Genomic DNA, 20,391 nt, shown 5'->3' on the forward strand with positions numbered 1-20,391 from the left:
AGATTTGGAGAGATTAATGAGGGCACGAGCACACAGGAGGCAGGAAGTGGAGCAGGAAGTGGAGGAAGTGGATCAGGAAGTGGTCACTTACAGAGGTGGAGAGGTGAGCGACGGCTTTGACGTGAAGCAGCTCCTCGTAGATGACCTCGACGTCCCCCGCTGACCTCTGGCTCGGGCTGGCGTGACACGTGGAGCACACAGCGCCAACTGTTAGAGCTTATTAATACGGACCTACGCAGGTTTGGTGACACCCACAAACATATCTAGAGAATCTACTGTAGCACTGGCCCACAAACCACCTGGCATGGTGTGAAGTGATGCCTCTAAGACCCAACGCACGTTTTGATGACAACTTGAGTATTGATGGTGATGCAAATGCTTTCACTCTTATTAGTGGATTATTTAGTTCAAATTCATTAACTTCAATCTTTCATGTTATGTGTGATTTCAGGTTCTCACCATTTGCGGAGTATCATATTCAGGAGAGCGTCAGGACCCATCTGGAATAACAGTGACAAAGCTTCTTGGAGTTCGTCTTCTTTTGAGTCTTTCTCACTGGCTGTGTGATTCAGATCAAACTCGGTCTCCAGGAACCGATAAAACTGGGTGTCTCTGTCATGGAAGTTGGGTTCGTGCTTCACTGGATAAAGACAGGGAAGGCTTTAACGCAGGCCACCGTCTCTTCAAGACTGAAATTTAGTTGGAATATAAAACCTTTCACATATACAAACTGTCAAGAACTGTAACTGGATTGATGTTTACCATGAACAAGGATGCCCTCGTCCACTAACACCTGCCACACGCCGACTGCCTGAGTCCGAGACATGAAGCAGTCGTTCAGTTTTGTCAGCCAATCAACAAGCTCCTTTCCACTGCAACACTGTCTGTAGGTCAGAGAACACGGAGGGTAATAAGCTCTGTGGCGTATATCACAACTTATTCTGTGGTTTTAAACGTAAGCAGAGAAATGCAATGTTTACTACCAGCAGGAGATTATTGCCTGCAGCAGATCATGAATTATTGGTACCTGTAGGTCTTAAGGTGATGTTTCCTGTCCCTGATCAGGGTTGGGTGTTTTTCCGTCAGAGTGTTATACACCACCCTGGCTGCCCTCAGGATCCGATCAGATAAAAACTAGAGACAGAAATACCAAGGCAGATTCATATTGTAAACCTCATTTTAATCTCTATAACCCTTTCATTGTGCACGCATGAATGAAACACAAGTCACAATAACAGCAAAAAACCACGACACAAGGATCTCCATGTGTACACGTCCATATTTTACACAACAGAAAAAATGTTAATTTGCCCACCACAAAACTTAAAATAAAAATACATTTGTTTAAGAGTTGAATATAATGTTAAGCTCAAACACATTTTTCAGTCAGTATCACAGTATGGACACACTGGTCACTGCGCAAACCTGCCTAGAGTTTAGATTCTTCTCCTTCGTATCATTATGTAGAAAACTGAGACAGGCAGAGACTGAGAAGGACAGACAATAGCGTAGACGTGCCAGCAGGGATGTGCAGGGCCTCAGAGTGTGTGTTGTGCTGTGTGTGGGTGAGAAGAGTCACTGCACACCCCCACACCCCTACAGCTGCTCGGGCGGAGGCTGGTGAGACGGCTCGTTAAAGATTGCCTACGTCTTTTGTGGCTGGATACCGACTCCACTGGTACTCCACTGTGGTCCACTGTGCCTGTTCCTTAGCCTGGTCTCCTGCCCCTGGTCTCCTGCCCCTGGTTTCCTGCCCCTGGTCTCCGTCCTGAATCATTCCCCAATGAACCAGCCACCCTGGTGCTCATGGTCAGACACAACACCCTGGCTGCCTCACCCACCCATATTTCATTGTAATATGTCATGTCTCTGTATTCCTCTGTGATCCTGTGTATTTCTCCTCCCTTAAAACAGACATTTCTCAGTGTGTTCCTGTCGGCCCGAGACGTCTCCGCTGGCCCTGCATCTGACTCCAGGACACACACAGAGGGAGACAGGGCGGGAAGACTCGTCCCAATGCTCATCACGGGACCCAAGTTACTATGAAACCGCACAGCACTAAAGATGAAAATTTTACAAAAATTTAAAGAAATTGTTTCCACAATCAATTCACCTGGTTTAGAAATGATCTTTAACTTGATGTTTGAAGCATTCTGACAGATTGATATACTAGAATGAATGACTTCAACCAAACAGTAGAATCATTAGGGATTACATCATTCTAAATGCTGTTTCAGTCTACCTTATTGCCTTCAACAGCAAATGTCTTGCACATATCACACATTCCCTTTCTCCTGTGTCTCGCGCCATTGTCTCGTGATATCACACCTGATTAACACAAGTTTCTTGTTTGCTCCCTGTGACAGAGTTTGTCTAAGGAGGTGGTCGCAGGACAAACAACACGTTTGCTACAAACGTCTCCTTCCCCAATCCCGCCCCCATTCCTCGCCCTCAATACCCGCCCCCAATCCTTACCCCAATCCCGCCACAATCCCTGCCCTTAATCTCCGCCCCCAATCCAGCCACAATCCCCGCCCCCAATCTCCGCCCCCAATCCCGCCACATCCTTCAGCCTGTGTGTGCATGTAGTGTAGTGTAGTGTAGTGTGGTGTAGTGTAGTATAGTGTGTAGTGTAGTGTAGTGTAGTGTGGTGTAGTGTAGTGTAGTATAGTGTGTAGTGTAGTATAGTGTGTAGTGTAGTGTAGTGTGGTGTAGTGTAGTGTGTAGTGTAGTGTGGTGTAGTGTAGTATAGTGTGTAGTGTAGTGTAATGTAGTATAGTGTGTAGTGTAGTGTAGTGTAGTGTGGTGTGGTGTAGTGTGGTGTAGTGTAGTGTGGTGTAGTGTAATGTGTAGTGTAGTGTAGTGTGGTGTGGTGTAGTGTGTAGTGTAGTGTAGTGTGTAGTGTAGTGTGGTGTGGTGTAGTGTGGTGTAGTGTAGTGTAGTGTGTAGCGTAGTGTGGTGTAGTGTAATGTGTAGTGTAGTATAGTGTGGTGTGGTGTAGTGTAGTGTGTAGTGTAGTGTATAGTGTAGTGTAGTGTGTGTAGTGTAGTGTAGTGTAGTGTGTGTAGTGTAGTGTAGTGTAGTGTGGTGTGTATTGTAGTGTAGTGTAGTGTGTAGTGTAGTGTGTAGTGTAGTGTGTAGTGTAGTGTAGTGTAGTGTAGTGTGTAGTGTAGTGTAGTGTGTAGTGTAGTGTAGTGTAGTGTGTAGTGTACTGTAGTGTAGTGTAGTGTAGTGTAGTGTAGTGTAGTGTGGTGTGGTGTGGTGTAGTGTGTAGTGTAGTGTAGTGTGTAGTGTAGTGTGGTGTGGTGTAGTGTAGTGTAGTGTAGTGTAGTGTGGTGTGTATTGTAGTGTAGTGTAGTGTGTAGTGTAGTGTGTAGTGTAGTGTGTAGTGTAGTGTAGTGTAGTGTAGTGTGTAGTGTAGTGTAGTGTGTAGTGTAGTGTAGTGTAGTGTGTAGTGTACTGTAGTGTAGTGTAGTGTAGTGTAGTGTAGTGTAGTGTAGTGTGGTGTGGTGTAGTGTGTAGTGTAGTGTAGTGTGTAGTGTAGTGTGGTGTGGTGTAGTGTGGTGTAGTGTAGTGTAGTGTGTAGCGTAGTGTGGTGTAGTGTAATGTGTAGTGTAGTATAGTGTGGTGTGGTGTAGTGTAGTGTGTAGTGTAGTGTATAGTGTAGTGTAGTGTGTGTAGTGTAGTGTAGTGTAGTGTGTGTAGTGTAGTGTAGTGTAGTGTGGTGTGTATTGTAGTGTAGTGTAGTGTGTAGTGTAGTGTGTAGTGTAGTGTGTAGTGTAGTGTAGTGTAGTGTAGTGTAGTGTGTAGTGTAGTGTAGTGTAGTGTGTAGTGTACTGTAGTGTAGTGTAGTGTAGTGTAGTGTAGTGTAGTGTGGTGTGGTGTAGTGTAGTGTAGTGTAGTGTAGTGTAGTGTGTAGTGTAGTGTAGTGTGGTGTGTAGTGTAGTGTAGTGTAGTGTGTAGTGTAGTGTGTAGTGTAGTGTGGTGTGTATTGTAGTGTAGTGTAGTGTGTAGTGTGGTGTAGTGTAGTGTAGTGTAGTGTGTAGTGTAGTGTAGTGTAGTGTAGTGTGGTGTGTATCCTCAACATATACAGCAGCATGTCCAACACCGTCACACTCTTTTACCATCCGTTTGTCAAAAAAATAAAACAGATGGAGAATGATCGGGAGCTAACGTGTCTCCATGTGCTTCTCCTGCCCACGTGTGTTCCTCTGTGTCTGCGTCATATCTCAAAGGTTGAGACTTTGGCCAGCAGACTGCCTGTTCGTCTGGCAAAAAGTTCCCACTGGTGCAGCGACGCTGGCTCTGCAGACCCAGGGGGCTGTAAATATCTCTCCTGTCATCTCCACTCTGTGGCCCAGAGCCATGAGAACCAGGACAGGCACGAGCTGGTAGTGTGAGCACTACTGAAGACAGGGCCGGTGTATATCTTAATATTCCACAGCAGAATGGTGGAACCCCGTCAGGAAGTTCCTCGTGCGTTTCTGAACGTTGCAACATGACACACCCATTCCAAAAACCTCATCTGACAACACCTGGAGACCTAAAGCGTGTTCAGTAATGGGGGAGTAACTCAGAACTCTAACACCTGGAGACCTAAAGCGTGATCAGTAATGGGGGAGTGTGTGAGACTCAGAACTCTAACCCTTCAGTACCTACATTGTAAACAATCTCCTGGATGCACAAACGTGGGTGTTGTACATGATTTAGAAAAGCCCTCAAGACTTGTATATATAACACTGGATAAACCATATTTCTTCTCAGAGACTCCATATCAGTGGTTAAAGCATTTACCACATGTTGAAATTCAGCTTGTCCAATCAATAATGGCGGAATGAGAAATTTCCCAGAAAACCCCAGACTTGGTTGGTTTCTGCGTAATAACTGCACTGACTGAAGAATCGTTTTTTATGCCTTAAATGAGTCTCCAAGTCTGTATGACTGAAGGGCAGGAAGAAAGGGCATTTATGGCGGAGGGAATGAGAAAACATGCCTCCGTATATTTTTCTGCACCCACCACAAACACGGTTTCAGCCCCCGGGGTAAAAGTTCTTCCAGCTGATTCTGAATCACACGGGACCCCACGGTGGCAACGGTGGGTGGTGGGCGGTTCCAGTGGGGGAACACTGTCAGCCCTGAGACCCAGTAAGGAAACACGGCAGGCCACACGTTCCGTTTGTGGGCGGAGCCACCCACGTAGGCCGCTGCAGCAACGAGGCATCCCCGTTGGGCCAGAACTCGGGGAAGAGGCGTGGCTTACTGACATATGTCAGTGACATATCTCAGGACTCACCGCTTATAAAAACTGTGTGTAAAAACGTGTCATCACTAGCAGTAGCATACACTGAGTATATTCCTCAAAGAAGGTTGACGCGTGTTATACAAAAGTTTGTGTAAAACAAGTCAGTTTCTCTCTCTCTCTCTCTGTACATATGTGTGTGTGTGTGTGTGTGTGGTGGGGTCAGGTTCATTAAAAAGTAAACAAGTTATCTTATTCATTAAAGTAATGTACAAATAGAGAGAGAGAGAGAGAGAGAGAGAGAGAGAGAGAGAGAGAGAGAGAGAGAGAGAGAGAGAGAGAGAGAGAGAGAGAGAGAGAGAGAGAGAAATATCTCCATGCTACAGCCGAAAGTGACCAAGGTAACCAAACAATGTCAAGTCACACCCTTACGGGAGGCTTCTGTAATGGCAGGAAAACAAACCTCCTCGGGATTCCTTCATTACACAAACACACACAGACGCACTCCAGGAAGCCCGACGCTCACCACAACAAAAAGACTCCAGAGCCTGAGAGAATTCCACAGTAGGGAGGTGCTTTGAAAACTCGTGCTTAAGGGCTCGAGTGTGTTATGTTTCTCCTCCTCACGCCTCCGACGAACACACCCTCCCCACCACATAAACATCCCATAATTAATAGTAAAAAGCCAGTAGCTCAAAGACCGTCCAGCACGACACGCCTGAGAGGTTTCTGACTAGCGTCAGCAGCCTGTGTGTCTGTAGCACTCTCTCCTCAGCGGGGCTAAAGGCGTCGGGGCCTTCATCAAGGACGTGGGAGTGCACCGCACATTCTCACACACTGGGCATACAGGCGAGTGGGCTCTGAAGTCATGAACCAGCCCGGTTCTGGGCGAGGCGGCCGTGTGCTGGTGGGAGTCAGGGTCTCTGCAGAGCTGACTCCTCTTATCTGGGCCAGGGTCGTGGCTTCCATTCAGCTCACGGAGGGCTGGAGATAAGACCCTGACTGTGTGTGGGTGAGTGTAGGGTGGGAGAGACTGAGAGGTACAGTCATCTGAGGTCTGAGCTGTTCTTTTCAGGCTGTTTTACACCTGACTATTGTACCTGCGTGGAAACGTTAGTTTTCACTGTATCAGCATCAAGAAACAACAGCTTCAGCACTTTTGATCATATCAGCATCAAGAAACAACAGCTTCAGCAATAAGTAGCTGAGATAAAAAAGAAATGACTCAAAAGGCCGTGTGAATTTGATTTCCCCACAGAGCGCAGGACTGGCTCCCATGAACGTGAAACTGTAACCATTAAGTTACAAAAAACCCCAAAATCTTCAGTGTAGTGTAGAGATCCAGCCCGTAACTTAATGAAGCAACACGAATGAAGATTTACAGCCGCACGAAAGCCTGGGCTTCAGCACAAATACACACACACCTGTCCCATGAGACTGGGGAGCAGAGCTGATCACAGCTGACATACAACTAGGTTTACAGCCCTGGGCAGGAGAAATCAGTGAAAAATTAACCAGGCTTAATAGTTTGTGTTCTTACATGCACCCGTTATAAATATTCACCTCTGGACCTCTGGGTGTTTACTCTGGACATATAATTATCCGAATGGTAAGAATGGTTATAAATGGTAATTAACAAAAGATAATCATAGATGTTGATATAGCTTACAGCTACAGCTAACAAAATAAGATAACGTTATTGAGCTTTTTGTATCTTTAGCTCTACTGGTGAACATTCAGATCCATTGTGAATCATTCAATAACTGTACTGGTACTAATATGAAAAGAACAGAGTCACTCAAGTGAGAGTGTGGATGTACTGGTGGGAGTGTAAGGGGTTATTCGCCCACAGCAGGTCACATGACTAATGAATAAGATGACTTCTATGAATATGACATGATAACACACACACACACACACACATATCTATATATTGTGTGTATATATTATGTATGTGTATATATATATATATTAGTGGTGGGACTTTAACGCGTTAATTTCGATTAATTAATTACAGGAAAATTAACGCACTAAAAAAATTAACGCATTTTAACGCACGATACACTTTTGCATCGTGGAATGTTTCTCAGTGCACGAGTTCCAGGCGTACAGATTATATGGACGCACGATAAGATGAGCATGATGCAGATGACTGAAGAGGCTACGCTGGTGGATGGGAAATTTAAATATAAGAAACTTCCAGATGGAAGTTCAAACAAAAATAGTGTTATTTACACTTTATGTAGGAAGGAGTTCGCTTATCACAGGAGCACTTCCACCCTTCGTTACCACCTCAACGCAAAACATTGCAGCTAAAGCTGGGCGTACACTGTACGATATTTTAAATCGTGTACTCAGCTCCAGCTCAAACTGTACGACTAACTCGTTGCGGAGAGTCGGCTCGTGGAGCTGCTTCAACAGTGCGATACTCTCACGAGGAGCGATTTGAATTTCAAACATGTTTGATATTCTTGCGACGCTGCGATTTCTGATCGGGAGTTGGTCGTGAGGTGTGAATCGCTCCTCGTTTACCTGTGTAAACTATACGAAGCACGACACGCGATTGAGCCGAAACGAGTGAAAAATCGGCTGAAAATGGGCCAAAAATCGCAGTGTACGCCCAGCTTAACGCGCTGGTCAGTAATAACTTAGCTGCTAAATGTATTCCTAGTACGATAGGGTGACCTAAACGTCCGCATTTCACATCTTGTCTCGGTCGTCCCGGGTTTTTTTATAAAGTGAGGAAATGTCCTGGTTTTTAAAGTACCTTCATTGGACCATTAAGACTGGATTAAACTTTCGCGAGTGACCGTAGCGCGCGACTCCGCACGCGTTTATGACGCGTCATATTATTTGTGTTGTTCGCTCTCTGTGGTCGAAGATAAAGGCTTACAAGAAGCGCTGCACATTGCGTCAACTGATGCAAGTTATGAACTACCGTCCAGGGGTGAGTTTCCCAAAACGTTCTTAGCACCAAGTACTTCTTAACTTCGTACGTAAGAACGAGGGAAAAAAAACAGGTTATTGTGAAAGGGAAGTAAAACAGGTTATTGTGAAGAGCGCCACAAATGTGGCTCTGACTGGGGATCACTGGACCTCTGTTAGCAACAAGAATGATCTTTGTGTGACAGCTCATATTATAGATGATGAATGGAAGATCCAGTCATTTGCTTTGAGCATGCAGAAGACCACTTCTAGGCACTATGGAGATGCCTGTGGCAGAGGCCTGGGAAATTTAAGAAAAGTATACCATCTAAAATGGTATTAAAAAACATCTTCTGATTTACTTCAATTCTTCCAATATCCTGAGCAAAACTGCCAAAATTAAACAACATTTTTGGTCAAAATTTCCAATGTTCTGAACTGTTTTCTGCACTCATATATTGGTCTGTGTAGTAGACTGGTGGAAAAATAAACAAGATGTTGAAGTTTGATTATGTTCATTGATTCATTCATCATTCAAACTTAAATTAATATTTCTCATGTTAAATACTGAAATGCGATTAAAATGCGATTAATTTCGATTAATTAATTACAAAGCTTCCGATTAATTCGATTAATTTTTTTAATCGCGTCCCACCCCTAATATATATATATATATATATATATATATATATATATATATATATATATATATATATATATATATATATATATATATATATATATATATGTATAGAGTGAGAGAGAGAGAGATAGAAAGAAAGAAAGAAAGAAAGAAAGAAAGAAACTGACTGGCAGGAATATTAAGGGCGTCCTGTAATGGGATATAGTGATGACATGTTACTCCCTCACTGTTTTTATAAGCGGTGAGTCCTGAGACTCGTATGTCAGTAAGCCACGCCTCTTCCCCGAAGTTTATATGTGTGTATGTACATATGTATAATAGTTTAATAACACCACACCACCACACAACGGCCTTATCTCCACAGAACTCCTCAAAGGAATCCTGGGCATGCCTGCATGATCTCTGTCATTCTGTCAGGAGTGTTGATGTCAAAGTGTGTACAGGTTCCAGAGATTACTGGCCACACTGGTGTTCAGTACGTACTGTACATAGTACCTGCTTCATGGTGTCCTGTGTGTCCAAGGGTTCAGGCAGTGGCGTCTGTAAGAGACAAGATGTCAAAGTGGTTAACAGAGAGAACAGAGCAGCCTCGGTCTTAAACTTGATCCTAATCTGGCACTCATTCTTAATCTTAACTCACGTGTATAATAATCATAGTGTGTGTTTACAGGTGGATGCCAATGGCTGCTGACCAGACAACGTGCCCATACTTATAATTCCTTTAAGGCATTTAGCAGACATGCCTGCCATGTACTGCAATTTTCTTAATGGAGCTCTAGAGAAATTCTGTATGTGCCTAAAATTTCCTGGACTAAAGACTATCTACTGGACTATATCTCCTGGATTAAAGACCCTCTACTGGACTATATCTCCTGGATTAAAGACCCTCTACTGAACTATATCTCCTCGACTATATTTCCTGGACTATGTCTACTGGACTAAATACCCTCTACTGGACTATATCTCCTCGACTATTATTTCCTGGTCTATATCTACTGGAATAAAGACCCTGTCCTGGACTATATCTCTTGGACTATATCTCCTGAACTATATCTTCTGGACTAAAGACCCTCTACTGGACTATATCTCCTGGACAATATCTACTGGACTAAAGACCCTCTACTGGACTATATCTCCTGGATTAAAGACCCTCTACTGGACTATATCTCCTGGACTATATCTACTGGACTAAAGACCCTTTACCGGACTATAACTACTGGACTAAAGACCCTCTACTGGACTATATCTCCTGGACTATATCTCCTGGACTAATGACCCTTTACTGGACTATAACTACTGGACTAAAGACCCTCTACTGGACTATATCTACTGGACTATATCTACTGGACTAATGACCCTTTACTGGACTATAACTACTGGACTAAAGACCCTCTACTGGACTATATCTCCTGGACTATATCTACTGGACTAAAGACCCTCTACTGGACTATATCTGCTGGACTATATCTACTGGACTAATGACCCTTTACTGGACTATAACTACTGGACTAAAGACCCTCTACTGGACTAAATCTCCTGGACAATATCTCCTGGATTAAAGACCCTCTACTGGACTATATCTCCTGGACTATAGCTACTGGACTAATGACCCTTTACTGGACTATAACTACTGGACTAAAGACCCTCTACTGGACTATATCTCCTGGACTATAGCTACTGGACTAAAGACCCTCTACTGGACTATATCTGCTGGACTATATCTACTGGACTAATGACCCTTTACTGGACTATAACTACTGGACTATAGACCCTCTACTGGACTATATCTCCTGGACTATATCTACTGGACGAAAGACCCTCTACTGGACTTAATCTGCTGGACTATATCTCCTGGACTAAATACCCTCTACTGGACCATATATCCTGGACTATATCTCCTGGAATGAAAATACCCTCTACTGGACCATATATTCTGGACTATATCTATTGGACTAAAGACCCTCTACTGGACTATATCTACTGGACTAATGACCCTCTACTGGACTATATTTCCTGGACTAAATACCCTCCCCTGGACTATATTTCCTGGACTAAAGACCCTCTCCTGGACTAAAGAACCTCTACTAGACTATATTTCCTGGACTAAAGACCCTCTCCTGGACTAAAGACCCTCTACTAGACTATATTTCCTGGACTAAAGACCCTCCCCTGGACTATATCTCCTGGACTATATCTACTGGACTATATCTACTGGGCTAAAAGCTCTTGGAGGCACCTGAGGTCTGTGATGCACTAAACCCCTGCCAGGTCCCTCACACTCCCTCACACATCACGGCACAATTTGGAGTCTTTCCACAATTTGAATCAGAGGAATGTTTGATTCACGACTGTCTCTCAGTCCTCTTAAGAGCGACACAGGCACAGAGATATTTTTTGCATTTGTCGTACCAGATACCAGTAGAACAGGCATAACCAGCTGCTAAGCCTGACAAACATTTGAGGTATGCAGAATGCTGATTTGCACCATAGATACGAACTCAGCCTAGGGTATTAAAAAACGCCAATTAATATTTTCAAAATATCCTAATAACTTTGCAGAATGTTAATCCTTTATTCAAAGGACACTTGTAAAATAAAGAAACAAACTATTTTCTATTTCTCCAGATAGAAATTGGATACTCTTGTCATTGGGGAAAAAATAATTCAAAGTCAAGATTACACGAGTACTTTGGAATATCTGTCAAGTGTCACATTCTTGAAAGTGAATTGGGTCTCAAGTCTGGTGCATTTGTTATGTGATCAAGCGGCTCTTGCTCGGTTTTGTGGCGCTACAAACTCCGTCCGCTCTCTGGTTCTCCTGCAATCAAAGGCATTCAGGGCAAAACGAAACGTCTCCCAGCCGGGCCCAGCGCTGCATGATGAGGACCAAACGCGGCTCATCAGTCTCGACTGTACGTGATTCACTAAAGCCACGAGAGCAAATCTCATCCCCCGATGCATCTGCGCAATCTTAACGATCTCAGAAATAGCTAAACGTATTCCTGCTTCGGCAACTACACCGTCACTGTCACTTGGCATGTAAAACAATTTCAGCTGGGCTGAGCTAGTCACTCGCCCTATGACCACAAACAGCAGATTATGTATCCTGATATGCGCTTGATTTGCATTGCGCCTCATGATCGCTCGGTATTGCCATTGTTGTGAGTCACAACACGCAGCGCAATGAAACGGCCTGTTAGTCACCACTGAATAATGACTGGAATCAGGAACACTGAGCATCCACACCAACACCACTAAACACAGTTCTTGCATGCAGAATGAGGCTGTAATCCTGCATCCGTTTCAGCGTTAAGTCACGGCGGTGCAACTAACAGACTTATTCCCATAAAATATCAGATATGCACTTGACACGTTCCCTTATGCAACCTCAACAGGATAGGTGCAGCCTCCTTAGAGTGTCCATGTTTACATTAATAATCCAGAGGCTGTCACGAACATTTATAACTTGCTTTTTGCTGTGCAGTTGACCCTGACACAGTTTGTGACACAACCCCAGCCTTCAGCAAACTCAGCTGACAGACAGAAAATGCACTCATGCTTGATGTAAGCTCCATCTAATCCCCCAACCTAAGTCACGCTTCCGCATTGGTTGGCAACACGTATTTTTGACCCAATTTTTGAGCTCTCCGGGCAGGTTTGTGGACCGCAGCCCGGGCAGCTCTGGTTAGCGATCGGCTTGCACCTGTATCTTGTACTCAGCATTGGGCCAAGGGCTGAAACTGAGTCTTTACTAAAAAAAAAGGAAAATGAACAAACTCTTTCAGAAGCATGTTTTGATTCTCAAGTGATGAAGACATCGAAGAGGCAGTATATATGTCTGACCTTGCACTCCACACACACTCCAGGCACATTTAATTCTTGCTGCGATGCTTACTGAAATAGCACAGGCATGACCGACAGCTGTGAAGCAATCTGCCATCATCTAAGTCAGGTACTCAAATCAAGTTCAAGGTCCTACAGATTTTCCACCCTGCCTTGAAGTCACCAACCAGTTACATTAACCATTTACTAGAGGATTACAAAAAGTAGTACCTGATCTGGATTTGAGGTCCAGAATTCAATCCCACCCATCCAGCAGATGATGTGGTGATCGTGTGACATGTAACAAGCCATACAGGAGCTTTGCTTCTGATTGCAGCTTCTCAGAAAGTGGACAGATGAATCTCTCTTCTTCTACCATAGTTTCTCCGTTCTTAAATTCCCATATCAAACACATAATGGAGCAGGTGGATAAAGGAGCCAGTGAATTTCAACTTGTTTCCATCATCACCACACCAAATTGCAGGTTCATTAAATGGTATTGATGTCCTCCAGCAAGTGGAGGGGCAGAAGGGTAAAGGGGCATTTTCAGTATCTGTTAAGCTGTGTGATCAACCACACAATAATCAACTATATTGGACCAACTAACTACATCACTGGGGTGAAAAAAATGATCCAAACTCATTGACCTGTCGTCTAGAGTGTATATTTGTATTCAAGAAGACTATGGGAAGAATAAAGAAGACTAAATCTCTCTGTTTTGAGGTCCCCCCCAGCACTGCATCAGTGAGCAGTGATCTCAGGAGAGAGCCCCGGTCTCAGGGGAACAGTCTCTGTGTTTTGTTGTTAGGACCACTAAGTTTCATTTGGGATTGTCCCATTTCCCCCAGGAGTTTATACTATGAAAACATTCCTATCTGGTCCAGATCCGAACACACTGGGCTGAACAGGCAGATTCAGGGGCCACTGCCCTCGCCAACCAACTCAGTCTCTGCTCGTATATGTTCAGATCCGTTAATAAAGTGGCCACAGTATCCCAGGGTTTCTGCAGAGAACCAGGCCATGCTCTCTGTCTGTGGACTTTTCACAGCTAACACTAGTGCCAAGTGAGGAGATGCACAGTGTGAGTAACTTAGCAACTAATTCACAACAAGGAAACAAATGCTAATGATTTTACATGTTTTCATGTCTCTGGTCTATGGTGCTGTGGTCCTGTCTATGGTACTATGGTGTTGTCTATGGTACTATGGTGTTGTCTATGGTACTGTGGTGTTGTCTATGGTACTATGGTGTTGTCTATAGTACTATAGTATTTTATATGGTACTATGGTGTTGTCTTTGGTACTATGGTGTTGTCTTTGGTGCTGTGGTCTTGTCTATGGTGCTGTGGTGTTGTCTATGGTACTGTGGTCTTGTCTATGGTACTATGGTGTTGTCTTTGGTGCTGTGGTCTTGTCTATGGTACTATGGTGTTGTCTATGGTACTATGGTGTTGTCTATGACGTTGTGGTATTGTTTATGGTACTATGGTGTTGTCTATGGTACTATGGTGTTGTCTATAGTACTATAGTATTTTATATGGTACTATGGTGTTGTCTATGGTACTGTGGTGTTTTCGATGGTACTATGGTGTTGTATATGGTGCTGTGGTATTGTTAATGGTACTATGGTGTTGTCTATGGTACTGTGGTCTTGTCTATGGTACTGTGGTCTTGTATATGGTACTATGGTGTTGTATATGGTGCTGTGGTATTGTTAATGGTACTATGGTGTTGTCTATGGTACTGTGGTCTTGTCTATGGTACTGTGGTCTTGTATATGGTACTATGGTGTTGTCTATGGTACTATGGTGTTGTCTATGGTACTGTGGTCTTGTCTATTGTACTATGGTGTTGTATATGGTACTATGGTGTTGTGGTCTTGTCTATTGTACTATGGTGTTGTCTATGGTGTTGTGGTCTTGTCTATGGTACTATGGTGTTGTCTATGGTACTATGTTGTTGTATATGGTGTTGTGGTCTTGTCTATGGTACTATGGTGTTGTATATGGTACTATGGTGTTGTCTATGGTGTTGTGGTCTTGTCTATTGTACTATGGTGTTGTATATGATACTGTGGTCATGTCTATGATACTGTGGCCTTGTCTATGGTACTATGGTGTTGTCTATTGTACTGTGGTCATGTCTATGATACTGTGGCCTTGTCTATGGTACTATGGTGTTGTCTATTGTACTGTGGTGTTGTCTATGGTGGTGTGGTGTTGTCTATGGTACTATGGTGTTGTCTATGGTAGTGTGGTGTTGTCTATGGTACTATGGTGTTGTCTATGATACTGTGGTCATGTCTATGGTACTGTGGCCTTGTCTATGGTACTATGGTGTTGTCTATTGTACTGTGGTCTTGTCTATGGTACTGTGGTATTGTTAATGGTACTATGGTGTTGTCTATGGTACTGTGGTCTTGTCTATGGTGCTGTGGTCTTGTCTATGGTACTATGGTGTTGTCTATGATACTGTGGTCATGTCTATGGTGCTGTGGTCTTGTCTATGGTACTATGGTGTTGTCTATGATACTGTGGTCATGTCTATGGTGCTGTGGTCTTGTCTATGGTGCTGTGGTCTTGTCTATGGTACTATGGTGTTGTCTATGATACTGTGGTCATGTCTATGGTGCTGTGGTCTTGTCTATGGTACTATGGTGTTGTCTATGATACTGTGGTCATGTCTATGGTGCTGTGGTCTTGTCTATGGTACTATGGTGTTGTCTATTGTACTGTGGTCTTGTCTATGGTACTGTGGTATTGTTAATGGTACTATGGTGTTGTCTATGGTACTGTGGTCATGTCTATGGTGCTGTGGTGTTGTCTATGGTACTATGGTGTTGTCTATGATACTGTGGTCATGTCTATGGTGCTGTGGTCTTGTCTATGGTACTGTGGTGTTGTCTATGGTACTATGGTGTTGTCTATGATACTGTGGTCATGTCTATTGTACTGTGGTCTTGTCTATGGTACTGTGGTGTTGTCTATGGTACTATGGTGTTGTCTATGATACTGTGGTCATGTCTATGGTGCTGTGGTCTTGTCTATGGTACTATGGTGTTGTCTATTGTACTATGGTGTTGTCTATTGTACTGTGGTCTTGTCTATGGTACTGTGGTGTTGTCTATGGTACTGTGGTCATGTCTATGGTGCTGTGGTCTTGTCTATGGTACTATGGTGTTGTCTATTGTACTATGGTGTTGTCTATTGTACTGTGGTCTTGTCTATGGTACTATGGTGTTGTCTATGATACTGTGGTCATGTCTATGGTGCTGTGGTCTTGTCTATGGTACTATGGTGTTGTCTATTGTACTATGGTGTTGTCTATTGTACTGTGGTCTTGTCTATTGTACTGTGGTGTTGTCTATGGTAGTGTGGTGTTGTCTATGGTACTATGGTGTTGTCTATGGTAGTGTGGTGTTGTCTATGGTACTATGGTGTTGTCTATGATACTGTGGTCATGTCTATGGTACTGTGGCCTTGTCTATGGTACTATGGTGTTGTCTATTGTACTGTGGTCTTGTCTATGGTACTGTGGTGTTGTCTATGGTACTATGGTGTTGTCTATTGTACTGTGGTCTTGTCTATGGTACTGTGGTGTTGTCTATGGTACTATGGTGTTGTCTATTGTACTGTGGTCTTGTCTATGGTACTGTGGTGTTGTCTATGGTACTGTGGTGTTGTCTATGGTACTATGGTGTTGTCTATGATACTGTGGTCATGTCTATGGTGCTGTGGTCTTGTCTATGGTAGTGTGGACAGTGTTGGGCTTATATTAATCTTGGAGACTAAGGGTGTTCCTGGCCACATAGATAAACTTCTTGCAGTATTTTCCAAAGTGTACGAGTTCAAACCTTGAGGCTGACAATAAACAATACGCTATAAATAGCTGCTTCTTACTAAACGTTTTGGCAGAGCAACAAACTCGCCCTTACAAGCACAATGGAAACGCTCTGTGTGTACATCCTAGTAAAGAGTTTCTGTTTGCCTTCATGGCTAGCATCTGGGGGATGTGGTAAAGTGTCTTTAATCACACACACACACACACACACACACACACACACACACACACACACACACACACACACACACACACACACACACACACACACACCACATTATTCCTTGTCGCCTACCTTTTCTGTTACAATCATTTCCACTCTCACGCTGCACATCTGAATTCATGTTCTAAGTGTATTGAAGGACAGAGCTACATGCCAAAAATACGCGAGAACGTTTTGACAGTCTTACTGTAAGTTTACACCAAGTATTATTTGAAGTTTAAACCCAGTTTAATGTCCCAGTATCCATATTTAGACTTTTCCAAACAAGAATTCAGCGTATGAAACAGGATGGTTAGTTCTACACATGAACTCACCCAGCTGATGGCTTGAATAGCAGATCTTTCCATACAACAACGATCAGGATAAACTTGGTAATTGTAGCTTCGAAAGAGATGCATTTTACACGGGTTCCACATCAAAAACGCCTAAGACATCTGCGGTCGCAGCACATGGCAAACACCGCAACTGGATCACCATTCCATTAAGGTACACGCCTGATCCAGAGAAGATCCGCGGAACACATTACATATAAATCCCGTTACATATAAATCCCCAGTGCACTGACACCTGTCTGCTCCCGGTGCGTGTGGGGACATTACGGCATGTCTGCGCGCTTGACAAGTAGCGCTGGCCGTCCGCCCGCCCCTACCGGACCGGAACCGCCCACTCCCCCGCGTGCCTAGCTGCGTCTCACGCGTCTTTGAACGCGTTTCTCAACACGTGGACGGTGTTTCCAACCGCAAAACGACGCGCGGCGGGTTTGATATGATAAATCACTATATAAAAGTCGAGACCAAACACTATATAAAAGTCGAGACCAAACACGCACCGTTCACACACTGATGATTTAAATTATGATATTACACTGTGATTATGCCACAACTTTGCGGTTGTAATGTTTTCAATGCAATCTTGCCTGCGCCTGTAGGCCTATATACTGTTGAATTTATTTTACTGGAAGGCTATCTTAAAGTAAAAAAAACTGATTTACAAAATAATTTGACATAAGAATCCGCTGTTTTATGATAAGATCAAAGTATTTAAAACAGTTTAACTATTATGTGCTCGAAATACATAACAATTGGTCAGTTTCCGTAGGTAGTCTTTAGTATGAGTCTTGGCGATAATAAACTCCACCATGTTCCTCCCTCTCTGCTCTTATCTGTACTTCTCAGCTGCCCGACACACCTCTGGGGGTGGGCGTGGCCAAGGAGGCGTGTACCTCTAGTCACAGCTAAATATTAAGAAGGAAGGTTATGGAATTAACACAATATGCGCCTTTAGCTACTTACCTGGACAGTGGTGGTCCTGTCTGTGGTGGGAGTGGACATGATGAACGTTTCTGCAGAACACATGCTTCCTCTCGCTGCTGGGTGCAGTGTACAAAGAGAAACTTCAAGTCAGTCATATGTATAATAAAATAGACTTGCTTGCCAGTGTTGCTGTTTTCCTGTGTTGCTGGTTATGGTATTTCCAGAGCAGTAACACAAAAGAAAATGAGCAGTTGCATAGCAGAGGTTACATAGAGAGGCTCCACTGGCTTGTATGTTAGTTCAAATACAGAGCAACACCAGTATCCACAAGTGCAATTCTTGTGCAGTGCACCATAACAGGAATTCAGCATGATTAAGTGTAATGGTGCCATGCCAGCTTTCAGGGCCTTGGTCATTATTTCTGTTGACACGGGGTATAAAAAAAGAAGAGATGTGTCTGGTTGTTCACAAGACACTGGTACACGCCCAGTGACCCCCAGTGACCCCCATGGGAGCCGACACTTCTACATGCGGAGGTCAGACAGCGGACACGCCCGTCTCTGGGATGTCCCAGCACCTCAAAGTTCCAGTGGGTCGGTCCAAACCGCACAGGGACGATTTGTGCCCGGGGGCCGGTGTCGCACTGTGGTGTTTAAACCCCGTCTATTGTTCGAGTGAGCGTGGAAGGCCATCCTGGGCGGGGCCACAGGGGGCCATGGGGGGCCACGGGCGAGGAGCAGGACTGTTCACGTGCCTTAACCGACCTCTCTCACACTGATCTCGCCACACAACTCCATCACACGGAGGAAAGACACAATCATAAAGCAACTGATACCCCTAAATGCTGACTGATCTAAATATATATTGATTAAAAAGGCAGTGAAAATGTATCGCCATGATCCTGATAACAGACAATAAGACAAATTATTAATCACTTGATTAGACCAGACAGTCCTGTAGTAAATTCTTTTTGTTTTGTATACTTATGTAAGATAAGTATGGTCTGGGTTTTTTTCACTGCTGTGTATGGAGTCTGATTGTTTTAAAGGACTACTGATGTATCACATACAGACATGGGTGTGGTAGAGGGGGGGGACCTGACTACCTAGGACCGAGGGAGAGGGGCCCATTTTGCTCATGTATCTCCTTTACTAGCATTTATAGGGGCCCACTGACATTGAGAGTGTAGAGGGCCCAGAATTAGCTGCTACGCCCCCATACAGACCAAACACCGTCCCTCTGTGTTGGTGGTGTCTGCCCCGTCCACAGGCTCCTGTCCTGCTAGGTCCCACTGGAGAGGACAACATGTCTCCCGGACCCTTGAGTGTGTGTTTCACCCCCTAACAGAAGTTCAGTAACATTCAGAGAGCACTGCCTAGTGAACCAAACAACTCTCCAAAACCCATTTTCACACACACCCTCAAATGAACCCCCCCTCCCTCCCTAATATCTCACACATTTATGCCACACATTTCACTATAGGTCCAAATTTACCCACGCTGCCTGTCCATCTGTAGAGGAGACGTGTCAGTAAAACGCCACCTACATTCCAGGGTCCACCGAGCGGTCAGAGAGTAGTGGCTGGATGTTCACGGCCAGGACACGGACACACGCCATCTAACCCACCCCCCCACCCACCCACCTGACTCCCTGAACACAACCCAAGATGTCTTTCTAGGTATCTGTCTGTGTATGGACCAGACTTCTCTCTGGGGACAGGAAACTAGTGTTCCTACCCATGACCTCCACAAGGGAATGTCAACGCCCTCATTCACCTTTGATAAGAAATAGCACAAAAGTTGGTTCAGATCAGATAGCATCATCAAGATAGACCACTGTTGGGTGTCTTGTCAAAAACACATGCTGTCAGAATTTACCCTCACGACACACAGGGCTGTAAGTGCTGAGAAAGGTGTTCTCTTTAACCTGTTCAACAAATGAGACTAGTTGTTTTAAAGCAAGATAGTCCAGATGCCCCAGTAATGAAAACAGGTTACTGATCGTAGCTGGTTAATTACAGACACATGCTACACTAATGACTCAGTGCTTGAGAATGAATTAAAGTGCCATCTCTTAGAATTTAAAGCTGTCTGTGAAATGATAACAGACAATTATTGCAAAACAAAACAAACAAAGAAGCTGGTTTAACCAGTTAAACAAACTTAGTTAGACTAATAAAATGGTAACAGGGATATTCCTGTAATCTAGCGTCATCTAGTGTTTGACTGCATGTACTGCAGGGCACAACCTCACTCAGAAGTAGCTGACCTTTTCGCTATTTGCTTGATTGTTCGTCAGTTTTAACAATGTTTTTAACTTCAATGTTAACATCAAATTCAATACATTTTAACACACTATATATTCTTTCAGTTCTTTTCTGTTTCATAAATGTGTGGTTATTTCACCATCTTTTCAACTCCATCAACATAAACACATAAGACCATAAA

At 43.9% G+C, this 20,391-nt stretch overlaps 1 protein-coding gene across 1 annotated transcript in view; it reads right to left on the reverse strand.

Moving 5' to 3' along the window:
* The window catches only part of rapgef3 (Rap guanine nucleotide exchange factor (GEF) 3), a 23,154-nt gene extending 5,820 nt beyond the window's left edge, over nt 1-17,334 (reverse strand). Inside the window, exons 1-6 of the mRNA XM_076984676.1 lie at nt 17,006-17,334; nt 9,303-9,347; nt 1,028-1,134; nt 763-884; nt 460-640; nt 92-176 (exon numbers count right to left, since the gene is read on the reverse strand). Coding sequence (XP_076840791.1) covers nt 92-176; nt 460-640; nt 763-884; nt 1,028-1,134; nt 9,303-9,347; nt 17,006-17,107 — 642 coding nt within the window. The 5' untranslated portion in view covers nt 17,108-17,334. The remainder of the gene's footprint in view (nt 1-91; nt 177-459; nt 641-762; nt 885-1,027; nt 1,135-9,302; nt 9,348-17,005) is intronic.
* Nucleotides 17,335-20,391: the final 3,057 nt, after the last annotated feature.

The sequence above is a fragment of the Brachyhypopomus gauderio genome, chromosome 21, assembly GCF_052324685.1.
Source record: "Brachyhypopomus gauderio isolate BG-103 chromosome 21, BGAUD_0.2, whole genome shotgun sequence".
NCBI classification, from domain to species: Eukaryota; Metazoa; Chordata; class Actinopteri; order Gymnotiformes; family Hypopomidae; genus Brachyhypopomus; species Brachyhypopomus gauderio.